This window comes from Myxine glutinosa, chromosome 4, assembly GCF_964187855.1.
Source record: "Myxine glutinosa chromosome 4, kmMyxGlut1.1, whole genome shotgun sequence".
Taxonomy (NCBI): Eukaryota; Metazoa; Chordata; class Myxini; order Myxiniformes; family Myxinidae; genus Myxine; species Myxine glutinosa.
Window position 1 is genome coordinate 106,095,362 of NC_136264.1, and position 19,801 is coordinate 106,115,162.

Here is a 19,801-nt window from a genome sequence, read left to right on the forward strand (position 1 = left end):
AGGCATATTTAAAAAAAGAAAATTGTTTTTTTTTGCAAAACATACATATTTATTTTGCTTGACAAAACCACCTATGCTGTACCAGAGATAATAGTAACTATAATCACAATATAACTGCAGAAAATGGTCTACTTTTTCACCCCTGTCTATCTGTTTGTTTGTCTGTGAACAGCAAATGTTGAAACCTGTTGTTCACGCTGTGGAAACCAAAGCTTTCAGAATCATTGGAATCTCCCGCGATGAAGCTAATTCCGAGGGCCTTTCACTCACTCACCGCAGGCAGGGTGGTGGTCTTTCCGTCTTCTACCGACTCCTCTCTGGCCTTGCTCCACCAGCTCTCTCTGGGCTCTGTCCCCCAAATATTCCTACAGGTCGCACAAGATCTGTCAGCAACCCTCTTATGGTTAAACTGCCAAAATCAAGACTCTCTGCTCACCTTCACTCTTTCATTCCTCTTTTCTCCCGCCTCTGGAACAAACTCCCCCACTCCCTTCAATCCCACTCCTCCCTCCAGGTCTTTAAAACATCTGTTCGCCACCATCTCTTATCTTCCCCCATCCAAAACCTTTATCTTTTCTACCCCCACTAATTTTATCCCAAATCCACTTTTTTGAAATACCAACTTATTTCCTGGAAGTCCTTGCAGTGCCCTTGTGTTTTATACTTCTCCCCCCCCCCCCCCCCCCTTCCCATGCTTCCTCCCCCCAAGCTCTCTCCCTCCCACAGATCTCCCGATGTCCCTGCTCTCAAATGATGTTTGTGTGCTTCCCCTTCTCTCCCCATCTTGTCTACTGCTCCCCTTATTATATACTTTGTTTGTCTGTTTGATTTTTTTTTTGTGATAAACGTTAGCTCTTTCACAACCCTCAATCCTGTATCCCAAAAAAATAAAATAAATAAATCTCAAAAAGGTGTGGACGGATTCGGACGAAATTTGATGGAGAGGTTGGGTGTGTGACAAGTAGGAAATGATTAGATTTTGGTCAATATCCGGATATAGATACGAGAACTTTCAAAGTGATTCTTCGCCATTGAGAGATGGGGCCAAAAACCTATCACTGGAGGTAGGCCAGAGCGTGGATTGTGAATGTTTAGAAGGATTGACATCCGTTATTTGTACATTCTTGAATGCAATGGTACCCCGAATCATTGCTCGATTCACAATAGGAGGTGCTGTGAAAGTTGACACTCATATGAGGTGAGCACCTGCCAACTAAATACCAGTGACTTAATTCCTGGACTTGCACATGCTAGACAGGTGCAAAGGGTGTCTTGACCCAAAATACAAAGTTATTAATAGCTTTCTGCGGAGAAGGGAGAGGTGGTGAAATGGGGTTTGTACCATGAAGAGTAAAATACAACATAAAGACACACAGGATGTGACGAGGTGAGGATGGAGGTAGAAACTCAAAAGAGAAGAATGAGAAGAAGCAGCATTAAGAAATGTGTCACATGTTTTTGGGGGGAAGAAGAGGAGGGGAGAATAGTACATGTTGAGGATTTGGAGACTCACACAATATTGTGGTGACAGGTTCCATTTTGAGGACATTAATTAGATGATTTGAAGACATGGATCAGAGCAAGAACAAGAATGCAATGTACAGAACATAATGGTGAGGACGTTTGTCAACTTGGAAGGACATGTGACGGATTGATGTCATGAGGGACAAACAAAAATCAAGGAAAATGCACTCGCCTTTTGGTTTAAATGTGTTTGCCACGTTAGATTTTTGAATACAAAAGGATTGCATTGCATTACTTCAAATAAAAAGGAAGCGGTTGTGATCTTTTTTTATTTACAGGATCTAAGGCTCATAGTACAGCTGAATGCACATGGTATACCAATATAAGCAGACAATTACACCAAGACACAACAGCCTGGGGGAAGCTGTTACTTCCGGGCACTCTGGAGCGCCAGCGATGTCATAGCAATTTTTTAAATTATACATGGGCTAAAGCTTGTAATAGAGCTGACACACACACACACACACACACACACACACACACACACACACACACACACACACACTGGTGAGACAAATACTTAGCACAGCCACTGAGCTTGGGGGAAGTGCTATCACTTCCCGGGATACTCTGGGTACCAGCAACGTCACAACAATGGCGCCGCTTTTCTCACCGTACTCAGTGGGACATTTACTCAAGAGGAATTTCCTCCACCCCTTGGATGCCAACTGATGTGGATTGTCCATTCTCTGTCCTTTTCAAGCAAGGAAGCAGCAGGGTACAATTTTTTACGTCTTTGGTATAACTCGATCCGGTGTTTTTGTTTAGGAGACACCATCTCCTTACCGGAAGTCTGAAAAGGAGGCTCATCCACCCATTGCCAGGTGTTGTTTTTAGTCCTGGCAGGGTGTCGCAGTCACCCTCACCAGTAGCAAAGCCAATGAGGGGTGTCGATTTAGTCGCCGACAACCCAACCACACGGCAGGTAGCACTGCGTTACATGTTCCCAGTGGCAGTCCCAAAATAATGACCGGACCATGACGTATACAAACAAAAAATGGCGTCGCTTTTGTCTCCGCACTCATATTGCAGTACAAACAGACTCGTGTCAAATTTTTTTGCAATTCCCAAGCTTTTAACAATATGGCAGTCGTTAAAGAAGAGAAGCATGAAATTACATGGTGATGTCGGAGATGGATCTAAACATACAAATGAAATTCACACATTTGCAGTTCATTATTTTATTATCGCTAAAATCTACAAATAAACCAGTGTTTCTGTAAGCTGACAAAGTTTATAGATATCGGAAAATTAAACACCATTGTCTCATTTAATATCTGCACATCCACTTATTGTTTTATCATCGGAAATGAACTGCTCGGCGTGGAATTGGCCTGGCCATGTGCCCGACCGAATCATCAGTGATAGTGTGATTTAAAACAAAAATGGGTTTCTTATCCTTGTTGATGAGGAGTACGACACTTGTACAAGATTGTGTTCACAGGTTACATTTTGAGGACATTATTATGGATCAGAGCAATGCAGGAAACTTTAGATGACGAGTGCCCTTCTGTTCAGACGATGGCGACGAAGATGGCTGGGTGGAAAAGTGTATTTCCTAACCTTTGCAGAGATGTAAATGCATTGACCAGGTGAAAGAGAATATCTCTCACCTTTCCCTTTATGATGAAGTTTGCGACATAATACAAAGTTTAAGCACTCAACTTTCCACACACCCTGACCTTTTCTTCCGCCATTAACCCGAGACCTAACCCAACACTCTTACTTGCAGGTTACTGTGTTTCATCCCTTCCCCTCTCTTTTCCTATTAATTCAATCCCTCGTATGTTTCCTATATCTGTGGTCCCATTGAATCAATATGAGTAGGTTGTCTTTTCACCCTGTCACCTTTACACAGAGATGCAAAACAGCCAAGAAAGCCAACTTTAGGAACCACCAGCTTTAAATAATAACAAGGATGTGAGTCTTTATGGATGCCCCAACTCAAGAATGGGAGGTGTATATTCCACGCAAACACAAACACACACACATACATACATACATATAAATATATACAGTGCCTTCAGAAAGTATTCATAACCCTTGACTTTTCCACATTTTATTTTGTTACAGCCTGAATTAAAAGTGGATTAAATTGAGATTCTTTGTCACTGATCTACACATAATCTTACTATAATTCACCAAATGTCCGTCCGTCTGTCTGTCCGTTCGAAGGTACCGCAAAATCGGCTGAACCGATCGCAACGATATTTTGGGTGGGTACTCCTGGGATCTCCAGGAGTAAAATAGGCTATTTCGTTTTTCCAATTTCAGCTTTGGTCTCCAGCATTCTCAGGTTTGGACTCCCGCATAACATTCGCGTTCTCATAATGTTCATTGTGACGATGTTTCCATTGTGACGACTAGCAACGGTACCCGCCCTACGGGCGGGGCTTCAATTGGGAGGCCCCAATGAAAAGGCTAAATATCAGAAATTGAAGGCTTTTTTTTCTTTTAAACGATTTATATAAACATCCGTTAAATCTCGATCGGTGCAGCCGTTTGTGCAGCACCCGGGAAAATAACGTCATGCGGGAGCAAGTATCAGCAGGATGTGGCAGTGTGGGAGTCCACGTTTGCACCGATTGGCTGCACCGATCGCTGCACTGGGTGCCACACGAACGGCTGCACCGATCGCTGCACAGCTGCATCGATCAGACTCGGTGACCTCGGACAAAGACCTTTTATAAGGACACGGGTTGAATCCCTGCTTGAGAGAATTCTAACCCCCTCCCCGCCATCACGGCCGTCTCTCCAACTCACAATCCCACGAGATATGCAGAAAGGACGACCCAAAACCAATATAACCATCATTAAACATCATTCGTATATAAACATCATTAAAATTAGATAATGACCTCGGCCAAAGTTCAAACGACGTTTAATCTCTGCATCAGAGAATGCCACATAGCTATTTGGGCAGTGTATACGCTAACAGATTGCTGTCTCCATCGATCTTGCCAAGGCCGTAACACCTATCGGCTCAAAATCCTTTTAACTGTTGATTTGGTAGTTTTTACAATGAAGGAAACACGTATCGGGAGTACATACTACATCGGGAGTATTAACTGCACGCGTCTTCAGTATCAAGCTTAAATCTCTCATGGCGGATCTGAAGAGCGGAATGCTTGGAGAAGTGGTAGGCTACTTCGGCATGAAGGAGGATCAGAAACGTGGACTCCCCACTGCCACATCCTGCTGATACTTGCTCCCGCATGACGTTATTTTCCCGGGTGCCGCACAAACGGCTGCACCGATCGAGATTTAACGGATGTTTATATAAATCGTTTAAAAGAAAAAAGCCTTCAATTTCTGATATTTAGCCTTTTCATTGGGGCCTCTCAATTGAAGCCCCGCCCGTAGGGTGGGTACCGTTGCTAGTACCCCATAATGTCAATGTGACTTTTTCCAAAATCCATAATGTCAAATATTCAAACCCCCGAGTCAATACTTTGTAGAGGTGCCTTTGGCAGTGATTACAGCTTTGAGTCTCCTTGGGTATGTCTATAACAGCTTTGCACATCTGGATTTGGGCAGTTTCTCCCATTCTTCCTTGCAGATTTGCTCAAGCTCTGTCAAGTTTGAATGGGGAGTGTCCGTGAACAGAAATCCTCAAATCTTTCAACAGATTCTCAATGTGTTCAAGTCTGGGCTTTGGCTGGGCCACTCAAAGACTTTCACATTCTTGTTCAGAAGCTGTTCCAGTGTTGCTTTGGCTGTATGCTTGGGGTCATTGTCCTGTTGGAATATAAATCTTCACCGCAGTCTAAGGTCTTTTGCACTCTGAAGCAGGTTCTCCTCAAGAATTTGCCTGTATTTGGCTCCATTCCTTGTTCACTTTATCCATACAAGTCTCCCAGTCCCTGCCGTTGAAAAGCATAACCATAGCATAATGCTGACACCACCATGCTTCACAGTAAGGATGGTGTTAGATGGGTGATAAGCTCTGCTCAGTTTCTGTCAGATGTAGCGCTTTGCATTCAGGTCAAAAGTTCAATGTTAGTCTCATCAGACCACATCATATTTTGCCTCATGCTCTCACAGTCTTTCCCGTGCCTTTTTGCAAACTCCAGACATGCTGTCATGTGCCTTTTTCTCAGGCATGGCTTCTGTCTGGCCACTCTCCCATAAAGCGTAGATTTTTGAAGTGCTACAGAGACTGTTGTCCTTCTGGCAGGTTCTCCCATCTCAGCCAAGGAACTCTATAGTTATGTCAGAGTGGTCATTGGGTTCTTGGTGACCTCCCTGACCAAGGTCCTTCTTGCACGGTTGCTCAGTTTGGTCAGACGGCCAGCTCTTGGAAGAGTCTGGGTCGTTCTATATTATTTCCATTTCCTAATGATGGAGCTCACAGTGCTCTTGGTAATTTTCAACACTCCAGAAATTGTTTTATGCCCTTCCCCAGATCTATGCCTCCTCAGAATTCTATCTCAGAGTTATTACGACAGTTCCACAGACTTCTTGGTATCGTTTCTGCTCTGACATGCGCTGTCCAATTGTCGGACCTTATATAGAAAGGTGTGTTTCTTTCTAAATCATGCCCAATCAATTGAAATGGACACATGTGGACTCCAATGAAGTTGTGGAGACATCTCAAGGACAACAAAATAAAATTGGATGCACCTGAGCTCAATTTGGAGTGTCATAGCAAAGGGTTGAATACTTATTGATGCAAGACATTTCAGCTTTTCATTGCCTTTATAGACAGGCAGTCTTTCCGCACAGGTTTGCGCCAGCCTTATTGGCCGCCATTTTTCTGCAGTGCAGTCACAATATTCAAACACACACACCCAAATGTATGCAGTAAGCAAACCTGCCTTGGTGACCTTCATTTACTCTTTTAATTATTTTCTAAAGTGATTAATTTATATCTCACTCAGTGTCATTCAGAGTTTGTTATCCAGCTGAAAACCGGGCCATATGTAAAGATGGAAAACACAATCCAAATTGGAGGAGAAAATAGTAGCGAGTTTACAGCATCAATGAACGATACAACGCAAATGTACTGAAACATGGAACTCGGAAGTTAGATCCATAACCAAAATGCAATTGTTTTTTAAATGATCAATGGCTTGTAATGGAGCTGCCATTCACACATCTTACACAAATGGGCATACAGTTTAGACACAACACAGGACTATTAAAGGAGATAAACACAGCCATTGAGATACTTTGGCACAACAATGGCGCCGCTTTTCCCTACCAGTTATACTGGGTGGCTTGCCATTGTCCTCGCACCATTGTTTGTCTGTGCTTTATCCTTTTAAATGATAATCATCAAACGAGGAAGCAGCATTTATCACTTACAGTGCATTCAGAAAGTATTCAGACCCCTTCACTTTTTCACATTTTGTTATGTTGCAGCCTATTGCTGAAATCGTTTAAATTCATTTTTTCCCTCATCAATCTACACTCAATACCCCATAATGACAAAGAGAAAGCAGGATTTTAGAAAGTTTTGCAAATTTATTAAAAAGAAAAAACTGAAATATCACATTTACATAAGTATTCAGACCCTTTACTATGACATTTGAAATTTAGCTCAGGTGCCTCCCATTTCTCTTGATCATCTTTGAGATGTTGCTACACCTTGGTTGGAGTCCACCTGTGTTAAATTCAATTGATTGGACATGATTTGGAAAGGCAAACACCTGTCTATATGAGGTCTCACAGCTAACAATGCATACCAGAGCATAAACCAAGCCATGAGGTCGAAGGAACTGCCTGCAGAGCTCACAGACAGGATTGTGTCGAGGCACAGATCTGGGGAAGCCAACAAAAAAAATCTCTGCTGCATTGAAGGTTCCCAAGAGCACAGTGGCCTCCATAATTCTTAAATGGAAGAAGTTTGGAACAACCAGGACTCTTGCTAGAGCTGGCCGCCCGGCCAAACTGAGCAATCGGGGAAGAAGGGCCTTGGTAAGAGAGCTGACGAGAAACTTCCAGAAGGACAACCATCACTACAACACTCCACCCATCTGGGATTTACAGGAGAGCATTAGCCATGGATAATGTCTCACTCGGCAAACACCTCTAATCCGCAGGAAACAAGCATCTCTGCCACACACACATTTTTTCCGCAAATGCAAAGCAAGAAACCAGAAGGCACCGGTGATCGGGCAGATAAATAAATCAAAATGTGTGGAGCGAGACAAGCACTCCTCCCGATCCCAACGGATATGATATCCACATGTGCAGACAATAACAGAGCCGTCCATTGCATTGGATAACTGGCAGAGGTAGGTCGTACGTAATATGTGCACTAATGGGGCAGTGATTGTAAACAATAGAGCAGAATAGGATAAGATTGTATGGTGTAAAACCTCCTTTCAGGTGGGGCCCAGGTGAGGACTTGGGCACAAAAAGGCAAACAGAAAGGTATCGTTATGAACTGTTTTTGCCAGCAGACAGAGGGGCAGAGTGGTAGAGTAAGCTGTGGAGCACTGGCTGAGGGTGGACTAATTATAAACGAGGGATTACCCTGCAGGAAGCATCTCTGCAGGGAAATGGCTGCTACAAAACAATAACTTCAGAATGTCTGCAGGTTCCTTCATCTCAAAAGGCCACAAACTTTAAACCAGCATATGAAATGCCCTTCTCATTATGTGAAATTTCTCAACACAAATTATAAAGTGTTCATCATCTATTGATCAGTATAAAGCATATAATCTACTAACATTGGAATTCAATTTCATTAGGAGATGTCATACTTTTACAATATGAAAGCCTGGTGTTGGCTTAGCGGTTAGGGTGCCGGCTTGGGATCCTAGGATCCTGAGTTTGAATCCCGGTCGATTGATGAATTAACGCCAGGGAGGTTGACTCAGCCTGTCATCCTTCCAAAGTCAGCAAATTGAGTACCAGCTTGCTGGGATGAATGATCCCGGTGTGTACCCCGATTTAGAATAAGTACACCGCATCCCTGCGTGTCGTAAGAGGCGACCAAAGGGTTGGTGTCAGGAAGGGCATCCGGCCATAAAAACATTGCCTCAAAAAGGGAACCATGATGGTTGTCATGGGGCCCCGCAAGGCTAACCACCCGCTCTAGCAGGGAAAATGGCCTTTAAAAAGGGAATTTATACTTTTACAATATGACTACAATAGTGAAAGACACCTGACTGATAAATGGAATGTAAGTTATTCGCACAAAATGATTTTTTTGAAATAATGTGATGATATACGACTATATATATATATATATATATATATATATATATATATATATATATATATATATATATATATATATATATATATATATGTGAATCACAGCACTTGTTTAGGTTACGGAGCTTGCTATTCCATTAGTCTATCGGCATTATACACAAAATAGAGCAAGGTTAAGCCAATGCTACAGAGTGAGGATGAATCGATGGCTTCAAGATATTTCAGCAATTTTTTAACAAGAAAATTGTGACTTTGGTTTCTAAGTGAGGCAGACAAATATAACTTGGCATTAATTGTCAGAATGCTTCTGCTTGATCGATAATATAAATAAGAAGTGCACAAAAAGCAGCAGTTGGTGTGCCAGACCTACAGATGCTCGGTTCCACAACAATGCAAAATGTTTTGTGGAACTAATGTGCAAGAGAGAATGGTTGCACAACAGATGGGAAAGTCATGGTTGAGATACATGTGTTTCAGGGATGTAGAGCTTGGAGGGAATTACAAGTATTGCAGATGAACAGGATGTATTTTGGGAAGACAGTGAGCACTAAGTTGTAAGTACAACTACAGTTGTGGATATTCTTGACAAATATAAGCAAATATATAATTGAGACTTTTCTCAATAAATTTTTTTCTCAATTACAAAGGTATACTTGAGACTTAATTTTTCTCCATTTCAGACTTTTCTCAATTGAGTACTTTCTCAATGAAAAGTCTCAATTGCATCTGAAGGTATAATTGAGACCTTTCAAGGCTTTTATTGCTCCCAAATAAGGGACCTAATTTAGATGGTTACTTTGAAGAGAGAAAAGTTATGTGAGATAAGTGAACCAAAGAAAGCAGACTTTAAAGGGGTATGTGACTCAATTATAAGTCCCATGAAACTGGAATACGAGTCGAAACATGAAACTCAATTCTCTTTTGACAAAACCAAGTGATGGACATGAAAATTTGGCTAAAATTATATTTTTATGTTAAACCAAGTGAATGGTATTCACAAGCAGGGCAAAAACAACACACACATGCACACACTTCTCCTTTTATCAATAGATGCAAAAATCTCATAATTTCTCTTGTGACCCCAAAACCAAACAAAAAATATATTTATAACAGCCCTTGCAGGTCCACTTACCCCCCCCCCCCCCCCACCCACCTCCTTCCCAACATGATTAATAATAAATATCATTTTTAAAGTTGATTTTAAACTTATCGTGTGCACTCACAAGCCCCAGACATGACCTTCCAATCACTGTTAAGAAGCACCGAGTTAAAACCAGATATGCTGTCTCCCTCTGAGAAGTCTTCCTGTTACATCTGGCACCCATGCCAATATAGCTGGCACAACCTTTGTGTATTTTCATGTCGTGAAAATGTCCTTTGTCGAAGAGTTGGTAACCATTAATTTGGTTAATTTGCTGGTAATGATCCACAAATGCAGACGTCCATTAAATAAACCACCAAGTCTGCCATGTTCACGATCGAGATACTCCCGCAAGGTAAGTCCACTCACTGGCAAATACCATTGAGTGCCTTGGTAGCACGCACCCACTGCCGACTCCCGACTACATTGCCAAGAGTGTGTAGTTTTAGCAGCTGCATGATCTCAGCCTCGTCAGTGAGCTGAGAAAGTTCTCCAACTCTTTTCTTGTGCAGAAGCACACAACTTTCTTCCAGGGGCTTTTAAAAGTAGTTTTGATTTCATTTATAAGCTTTGTGAGCCATTTTATGTAACAATACTTATCTCGCACATACAACATACCTAAGGGTGCCCTCATGGCCACTGTTTCTTGGGGTTTCTGTGCATGCCTGCAAAGCATTCTGGGGTGCATGGCAGCATTTCTAAAGTCCCATATTGCATACAACATATTTAACCAAGTAACTCAAACATAGAACCCATTAAACTTCACATCAAAATAATAGTGAACCCATTTTTTTTTCTTCTTTTGTATACTGAATCGAGGCTCGTGAAAGAGCTAACATTTATTTCACAAACAAATCAACCAGACAAACAAAATATATAAAAAGAGGGAGCGGAAGACAAGATGGGGGGAGAGAGGGAAGCACACAAGTACAACATTTGAGAGCAGGGACATCGGGAGATCTGTGGGAGGGAAAGGGCTTGGGGGGGAGGAGGCATGGGAAGTGTGGTGGGGGGTGGGTGGGGGATGAGGTAAAAAAAAAAAACACATGGACACTGCTCGGACTTCCAGGAAAGAAGTCGGTATTTCAGAAAAGTGGATCTGGGGTGAATTAACAGGGGTAGAAAAGATCAAGGTTTTGGATGGGGGAAGATAAGAGATGGTGGTGAACAGCTGTTTTAAAGACCTGGAGAGTGGAGTGGGATTGAAGAGAGTGAGGGAGTTTGTTCCAGAGGCAGGAGAAAAGAGGAATGAAGGAGTGAAGGTGAGCAGAGAGTCTTGATTTTGGCAGTTTAACCATAAGAGGGTTGCAGGCAGATCTTGTGCGACCTGTTGGAATATTTGGGGGACAGAGCCCAGAGAGAGCTGGGGGGGGGGGGGGCAAGGCCAAAGAGGAGTTGGTAGAAGATGGAAAGACCACCAACCTGCCGGCGGTGAGTGAGTGAAAGGCCCTTGGAGTTAGCTTCATCGCGGGAGATTCCAATGATTCTGAACGCTTTGGTTTGAACAGCGTGAAGACGAGCTAGGTGTGAGGCAGGAGCACCAGCCCAGAGGGGAGAGCAGTATTCCATTGAGCTGCAGATGAAAGCCTTGTATGTGGTGAGGAGCTCAGATGTGCCAAGGAAGGACTTTGCACGCCGGAGGATGCCCAGTCGGCGACTGGCTTTGGAGGCCAGATTTGAAATGTGGTTTTCCCAGGAAAGATCATGGCAGATAGTGAGACCAAAAAGCTTGAGTGACAGAACTTCTTGGAGAGGATTATTCAGAAAGTGGATGGGAGGGTTGTCCAGTCGGTCTTTTCGGAGAGACATCGTAAGAGTGTGAGATTTGTCAGGATTGAAAGACATGTTCCACTTGTTTGCCCAGTCTGTGATTTTGTCCAGGTCTGCAGAGAGTGAGGAGGCTGCAGACTGCCGATCTGAGGGATGAGGAATGGAGCGGCAGAGAGTAGAGTCATCAGCAAAGAGATAGAGAGGATTTTCAAGAGAGTCAGAGAGATCATTGATGAAGACCAGAAAAAGCACAGGGTCCAAAATACTGCCTTGGGGAACTCCAGCCTGAACAGGAAGTGCAGGAACAGCCTTTTCTCTGTCAAAGGAAACATCAGGGCAGCATAAAGAGCTACATCTGCATACAATAAAGAAGATAACAAACAAAATGGTCTCTACAATATTGCAGAAACTTAAAATTCTCTCTGGAGTGTGGCGTAATCGATTGTCTGGTGGCTTCTTCCTTCAGTAACACAAAACAGGCAGTTTGAGATTTTACCATGTTGGGATAAAGCACAGAGCAGATAACAAGTACACCGTCTCTTGAACGATGCTACTGATAGCTGTACTTGCAAATCCCAACATGTGCAGTGTGTGCTGTAGGGATAGATCCCAGATTAGATTACCAGAGATCGCCCCTTTTCTGTCGAAAAAAAACAAAAAGAGCAACGATATGAAGTTTTCCATCAAAAACAGTTTTGTTTTTTTTCAGGAAAAGTTTTATATCAGAAAAACACCATGAAACAGTGTTTTTTTCCCTGTGTTAACTCATGGGTTTAACAGCTATAAATCAATGACAGAGCGACAATCCTTGCACTTGGGAGAAGCTGTGCAGTGAGAGAGCAGGCTGATTGCATGTATCAAAGAGCATCGCATCAGCATTCTTTCTTCTCAAAAGCAATGAAAGAGAAATAAAAAAAGAACAAAATGATATTCCTTGTGGCAGAAATTGAGGCACACTCACACCACGATGCAAGGATGAGTAGGGTAAGGTCAAGCGCTTTAATTTAGCACATCTTGCTGTTTGCTGCAATTTTAGAGGTGTAATTCCACGATGAACAAACACCACGGCAATTTGACATCAACCTTACATCACACGTTGGCAGCTATACTCACTTATTTACTGCAAATAACTTTACTTCCTTCAGGCTGCTGCAATTTTTGTCAGTGAAGCAATTACAATATTTCAGATGTTGCCAGTTTTTCCAATTTGGTATTTGAATAACAGTTAAGGGTCAAGGTCAGGATCATGGAAACGCTTGAGTCGGAGTAAAATTATCTTGTTTCAGCCTTTGAGATTAGTTTAATTTTTCACAAGAGCTGCACTGAAAAGCTATTCACAAGATGTACTTGAACATCGAAATGTTGTCAGACATATTTCCATAGTAATCGTTGATAGATATAATGGGTCATCAGCATGTTCTTGTGTACTTGGTAGGGGAAGTCAAATGGGGTAGATTGAAATAAAAACTGACTGAAGGAAAGGAGATTGTGGGAGTGCGCGGAATATTGAGAGAGGAAGGAAGGAGAATATTGCCGAAACGTATTGGATCAGGAAGGAAATGTGCAGGGTAATTAATTCACAACTGTTAATTAATGAATTTAATTAATTAATGTTCTTCTGGCTCCATCTATCAATTTTTGTCCTTCATGTCCAATTTTCAACATTGACACAATCTGTTACCTTCCATTTCCGAAGGGCGGGACCTAGAGTGTACTTGGGAATGTCCAATGTGATGGAAATAAATGAGCCTTTGCAACCCAAAGAACATAAAGTCCATAAACCTCTTGTCATATTAACTACAATTGAGTTTCATTACCTCCTGTGACCTCCTGTGGACCTCAAAGTGCACAGTGCTTCTCGAGAGAAACATGTACAGAAGTAAGTTTGGGAGTATTCATTATCCCAACGCATTAAAAAAAATAATGGGGGAATTTTGTAATCGGTTCCGTCTTCCTGTCCATCTGTCTGTCTGTCTGTCTGTCTGTCTGTCTCTCACGCTATATCCTACCAAACGGTTGGACAGAAATTCACCAAACTTGGTAATTATTATCATCACATGGCAAGAAGGTGGAAGAGCTGTCATTTTTGGCCCCAATCCCTGGGACGGGGTTGAAAGGTCAAATACCAAAATATGCAAATCCAGGCAGATTTTTTAACGAAACATTGAATATGCAATCAACCTTTGGAAACGCATGAAATATTTAATACTTTTTTGGATTCGATCCGGGTTCATGCCCTGGGGATTGGGGACTTATGGTCACAAGATTCAAAACAAGGGAAAAAATTTTTTAACTCAACATTTCCACCAATTGTGTGCATGTAATATGTAGTTCATGGGTTCAGTTTTAAATATATTATTACATGCATTAACTACTTTGAGTGAGACAAACCCTCATCTTCTTCAATCTCAAGCCATTCCCCCTGGTCCCATTGGTGTTTATTCTGTTGAAAATATTTTCCACACTTATTTTGATGATACCTTCATTATCGTAAACATCTCAATCAGATCCCCTTACAATCACCTCATGTCTAATGTCCTGTCTAATTCCAATGTCTAATGTCTCGTCTCTGTCAGCCATTCCTCAAAGCTTAGTCCAGCTAGCACCAGAATCAAACTCGTTGGTCCACGCTGGGGCCTCCTTATGGCAGCTGTGTCCTTCCTGAGATGTGATGACCAAAACTGAACACAATATTCCAGATAAGGTCTCACTAAATTCCTGTACAGTGTCAACGCTTCCTCTTTGTATGTATAATTTATCCCTCTGAATGCAATCTAAAACCCTATTAGTTTTAACGAGGCTTCCTTGGCTCTGTGCTGTCTGTTTACCCCACCCCCCCTTACACCCCTGACTCCCATATATATGTTACCTCCCCCAGATCCTTTTATCGTGTCACATGCCCCAAAGTGACCCCTTGCAATACATAGTCCCTATTTTCGTCATTCGTATCCAACTCCAGCACCTTACATTTCCTTATGTTAAACTGCATCTGCCAATCATTTGCCCAATCAAAGAATGCAGAGACTTTCCTGAATCTGATCAATCCCTCACTGCTGTCTACCTTACATTCAGGCTTAGTGTCACCTACAAATATGGAAAACGGACTCTCAACTCACTCCATTGATGTAAATTATGAATAATAACGGGGTCCTATAACGAATTCCGAAGGTATCCCACTATTTACATTCCAGCAGCCAAATATCCTTCCATTCACAGCCATTCTTTGCTTCCTATCACGAAGCCAGTTTCCAATTCAGTTGGCTACTCTTCCAACACTCCACAAGCCCTCAAATTATCCAACAGTCTTCGAAGTGGTATCTTATCAAAAGCCTTTTGAAAGTCTCAATAAACCACATCGACTGCACTTCCCTCGAACACCAAGTCACATATCGATTGCGTCATAGAACAAATTTATAAACCATCATAAAGCCATGATGAAATTATTGAAATAAGCATGATGATGAAATAAACCATCAAAAGCCTACCTTTAATTAGCTTGAAATTATTGAAATGTTTTGCTATTTATTCCTTAATTAATGACTCCAATGCCTTTCCTACATTCGAAGTCAAACCAGCAGGTCTACATAGTGCCCAATTATTTTCTGGATCCTTTTCTTAAATAATGGTGTTGCATTTGCAACTTGCCAATCCGCTAGGACCAAACCCAGCTCCAATGAGCTGTTAAAGATACCAGCGAACACCACGCTCATCTGCTCTGCCACCTACCTCAATACACTCGCACGCACATTACCAGGCCCCAGGGCTTCACCATACCTAAGCTTAACTAGTGGCTTCGTAACAGCCTCCACTCCTATTTGGATTTCCTCCAAAACTTTTTTCTCACTTCTGAGATCGGTACTTTCAGAAATTGGTAATTCCCGTGACTGTTCTTGTGCAAATGTTGAATAAAAAAAAACTATTTCACAAGCCTTCCATCCACTTTCATCACAAACCAATCTTCTCGTGCTGTTCCTCAAGGGTCCCACACTTGACCCTTGAGACATCTTCTTGACAATGCAAGTGCACAAAGTTTTGTGTGACTCTTAGCCTATTCATTACCCATTATTCTGTACATGGAGAGTGCAATGACGTTATGTTGTGGAGCCAGCTAATACAGGAAATAAACCAACGTGACAGCAAAGCCGCACTGGCAGACTCACGATGACAATTTCCAAGTACTTTGTCGACTCACCCGAGGATGCAAAACACAGATACTGTGAGAGAATAGCTCTATGTGATGGCATATATTTGTATTGCTTTAAGAAACCCGACTAAGTAGACAATGCGAAGTTGTGATCTAGGATTGAACATCCAGATATCGTGAACTACCTGATTCTGACAACAAGATACTTGACAAAGCAAAAGATGAAAGCTTTTTCCCTTTGCACTCAAACTAAATATATATATATATATATATGTGTGTGTGTCTTTGTATATATGTATATATATATATACTGTACATATACAGTGCATTCAGAAAGTATTCAGACCCCTTCACCTTTTTCACATTTTGTTATGTTGCAGCCTTATGCTGAAATCGTTTAAATTCATTTTTTCCCTCATCAATCTACACTCAATACCCCATAATGACAAAGAGAAAACAGGGTTTTTAAAAGTTTTGCAAATTTATTAAAAAGAAAAAACTGAAATATCACATTTACATACAGTCATGTGAAAAAGTAAGTACACCCCATGTAAAGTTTTGACTTTTTCAACATATTTCAACATACAGCTATTTGATCTTCATTTCAACAATATTGATAGATAAAGTTTTTTGTTTTTTTTTGTTTTTGTTTTTTTTGTATACTGAATCGAGGCTCGTGAAAGAGCTAACATTAACTTCACAAACAAATCGACCAGACAAACAAAATACACAAAAAGCGGGAGCGGAAAACAAGATGGGGAGAAAAGGGGAAGCACACACACACAACATCCGAGAGCAGGGAGATGTGTGGAAGGGAGAGGGCCCGGGGGGAGGAGGCGTGGGAAGGGGGGGGGGGGGGAGAGGGAGAAGTATAAAGCACAAGGACACCAAGGACTTCCAGGACAAAAGTTGGTATTTCAAAAAGTGGAATTGGGGTGAAATTAGCGGGGGTAGAAAAGATCAAGGTTTTGGATGGGGGAAGAGAAGAGATGGTGGTGAACAGCTGTTTTAAAGACTTGGAGGGTGGAGTGGGATTGAAGAGAGTGAGGGAGTTTGTTACAGAGGTGGGAGAAAAGAGGAATGAAGGAGTGAAGGTGAGCAGAGAGTCTTGATTTTGGCAGTTTAACCAAAAGAGGGTTGCAGGCAGATCTTGTGCGACCTGTAGGAATATTTGCGGGACAGAGCCCAGAGAGAGCTGGGGGGGGCAAGGCCAGAGAGGAGTCGGTAGAAGACAGAAAGACCACCAACCTGCCTGCGGTGAGTGAGTGAGAGGCCCTTGGAGTTAGCTTCATCGCGGGAGATTCCAATGATTCTGAATGCTTTGGTTTCAACAGCGTGAAGGTGAGCTAGGTGTGAGGCAGGAGCACCAGCCCAGAGGGGAGAGCAGTATTCCACTGAGCTGCGGATGAAAGCCTTGTATGTGGTGAGGCTCAGGTGTGCCAAGGAAGGACTTCGCACGACGGAGGATGCCCAGTCGGCGACTGGCTTTGGAGGCCAGATTTCAAATGTGGTTTTTCCAGGAAAGATCATGGCAGATAGTGAGACCCAAAAGCTTGAGTGACAGAACTTCTTGGAGAGGATTATTCAGAAAGTGGATGGGAGGGTTGTCCAGTCGGTCTTTTCGGAGAGACATCGAAAGAGTGTGAGATTTGTCAGGATTGAAAGACATGTTCCACTTGTTTGCCCAGTCTGTGATTTTGTCAAGGTCTGCAGAGAGTGAGGAGGCTGCAGACTGCCGATCTGAGGGATGAAGAATGGAGCGACAGAGAGTAGAGTCGTCAGCAAAGAGATAGAGAGGATTTTCAAGAGTCAGAGAGATCATTGATGAAGACCAGAAAAAGCACAGGGCCCAGAACACTGCCTTGGGGAACTCCAGCCTGAACAGGAGGAGGAGATGAGAGAAACCCATTCAGGGCCACACGTTGACTATGACTAGAGAGGAAGTCCGCCAGCCATGCGTGGAGATTTCCATGGATACCAAAAGAGGAGAGTTTGGTGAGCAGAGCGGGGTGCCAGACCGTATCGAAGGCACGTGATATGTCAAGGGAGACTGCTCTAATTTCCTGTTTGGCATTGAGGACCTCCATCCATTGTTGAGAAAGCAGAAGCAGCATGTCCAGAGTAGAGTGACCTGGTCTGAAACCAAATTGATGATCAGAGATCAAGCCATTGGAGAAGAGGAAAGATTTCATATCTGAAGCAATGATGGATTCCATGACTTTGCTGATAATTGGGAGAAGGCTGATTGGTCTGTAGTTGCTGGGATCTGTTTTTGCACCTTTTTTATGCAAAGCGGTGATGTTGGCAGATTTCCAAGCAGATGGAAGATGACCTTGAGCAAAAGAGAGGGTGAAGAGAACAGAGAGGGGGAGTGAAAGAGCGGAAGAACATGATTTTAGGACCTGTGGGCTGATGCCATCAGGTCCAGTTGCAGAATCAGAGTCGAGGGTTGACAAACATTGTTGTTGACAAACATTGTTGACAAACAAACATCAACTTATATCAAAGTTGATATAATATAACAAATACCATGAAACATTTACATTTTGTAGTCCATTGTATAATTTAAATAAACATAAATGCAAATTTCGCATGTGGAAAAAGTAAGTACACCCCGACATTTATCACCACTTCAAATACATAAATTAGAATCAGGTGCACCAGCTCAGGTGCAAATGATTAGAACACCGTTAGAGAGGATCTTGGAGGAACCTGTCTTATTTAAACCTCAGACATTTAGTTTGGTTCGCTCTTTGTTGTTGAAGTGTGCAGCGTCACCATGCCTAGATCAAGAGCGCTCTGAGGCCTTCAGAAAGAAGGTTATAGATGCCTATGAATCTGGGAAGGGATTTACAAAGATCTCCAAACAATTTGAAATCAATCAGTCGACTGTCTGGAAGATCATCTACAAGTGGAGAAGATTCCAAACAACTGCAAACTTGTTCAGGCCAGGCCACCCCAGCAAGTTCAGCCTGAGAGCAGACCGCAAGATGCTGAAAGAAGTCTCTAAGAACCCCAGAATGTCATCACGGGACCTACATGTAGCTCTTGCCACTGTTGATGTCAAAGTGCACGATTCTACCATTAGAAAGAGGCTGCACAAATTTGATCTACATGGGAGGTGTGCCAGGAGAAAACCTTTGCTGTCCAGAAAGAACATCAGGGCAACACTAAAGTTTGCCAATGAACACCCAGGCAAAGACCAGCACTTCTGGAACAATGTGCTCTGGACAGATGAGTCAAAGGTAGAGCTATTTGGCCACAGTACCAGAAGACATGTTTGGCGAAAACCAAAGACAGCATTTGACCATAAGAACCTGATACCAACTGCAAAGCATGGTGGTGGAAATATTATGGTTGGGGCAGCTTTGCTGCATCAGGGCCTGGGCAGCTCACCATCATATAATCCACTATGAATTCTTCATTGTACCAGAGGGTGCTTGAGGATAATGTGAGGCCATCTGTCGGAAAGTTGAAGCTCAACCGAAGGTGGACCTTGCAACATGACAATGACCCTAAACATCTATCTATAATTCCAGTAATCTCTGTACGTTTGTACGTTTGTCTGTGACCGCTGTTTCTCGACAACCACGGGTCCGATATACTTTTAACTTGCCAGGTATATTGCTGGGGACCCGAGGATGTGCCTTTTCAAGGTTTCATATTAATCGGACAATTACTTACCGAGCTATGTCCAAAAAACGATTCAACCAATCAGAGAGCAGCGAACTATCGCGTGTGCCGAACGTGGCGGACACACTCTGCCTCGGATGGCACATTTGAGAGCGTATTCATTTATTTCACGTTTGCAAACTATGTTGGCGTTAAACTATGTTTTAAAACTAATAAAAACGAATTTGCGATTCATTCGCTTTCCTGCGCGTTTGTGCACGCGATGGCGATTTCTTTACCAAACTCCGGAAGCCGTTCGCTTTGGACCAAACCATTTCATGTAAATAGAGGGGGGGGGGATTGTCACCGTACTCGCAAGCCGTTCGCTTTGGACCAAACCATTTCATGTAAATAGAGGGGGGGGATATAATTTTAGATATATA

The 19,801-nt window shown here is 42.5% G+C and overlaps 1 protein-coding gene and 1 long non-coding RNA gene across 6 annotated transcripts in view; one reads left to right on the plus strand and one right to left on the minus strand.

The window, feature by feature from the left end:
• Positions 1–19,801, minus strand: part of LOC137425066 (uncharacterized) — a 769,181-nt gene that overhangs the window by 97,367 nt on the left and 652,013 nt on the right. The window contains exon 11 of one of the 5 annotated variants that reach the window (XM_078776255.1): positions 275–365. The exons of the other annotated variants lie outside the window; for them this stretch is intronic. Coding sequence (XP_078632381.1) covers positions 275–365 — 91 coding nt within the window. The remainder of the gene's footprint in view (positions 1–274; positions 366–19,801) is intronic. 5 annotated transcript variants of the gene reach the window in all.
• The window catches only part of LOC137425067 (uncharacterized), a 67,057-nt gene that overhangs the window by 38,915 nt on the left and 8,341 nt on the right, over positions 1–19,801 (plus strand). The window lies entirely within an intron of this gene.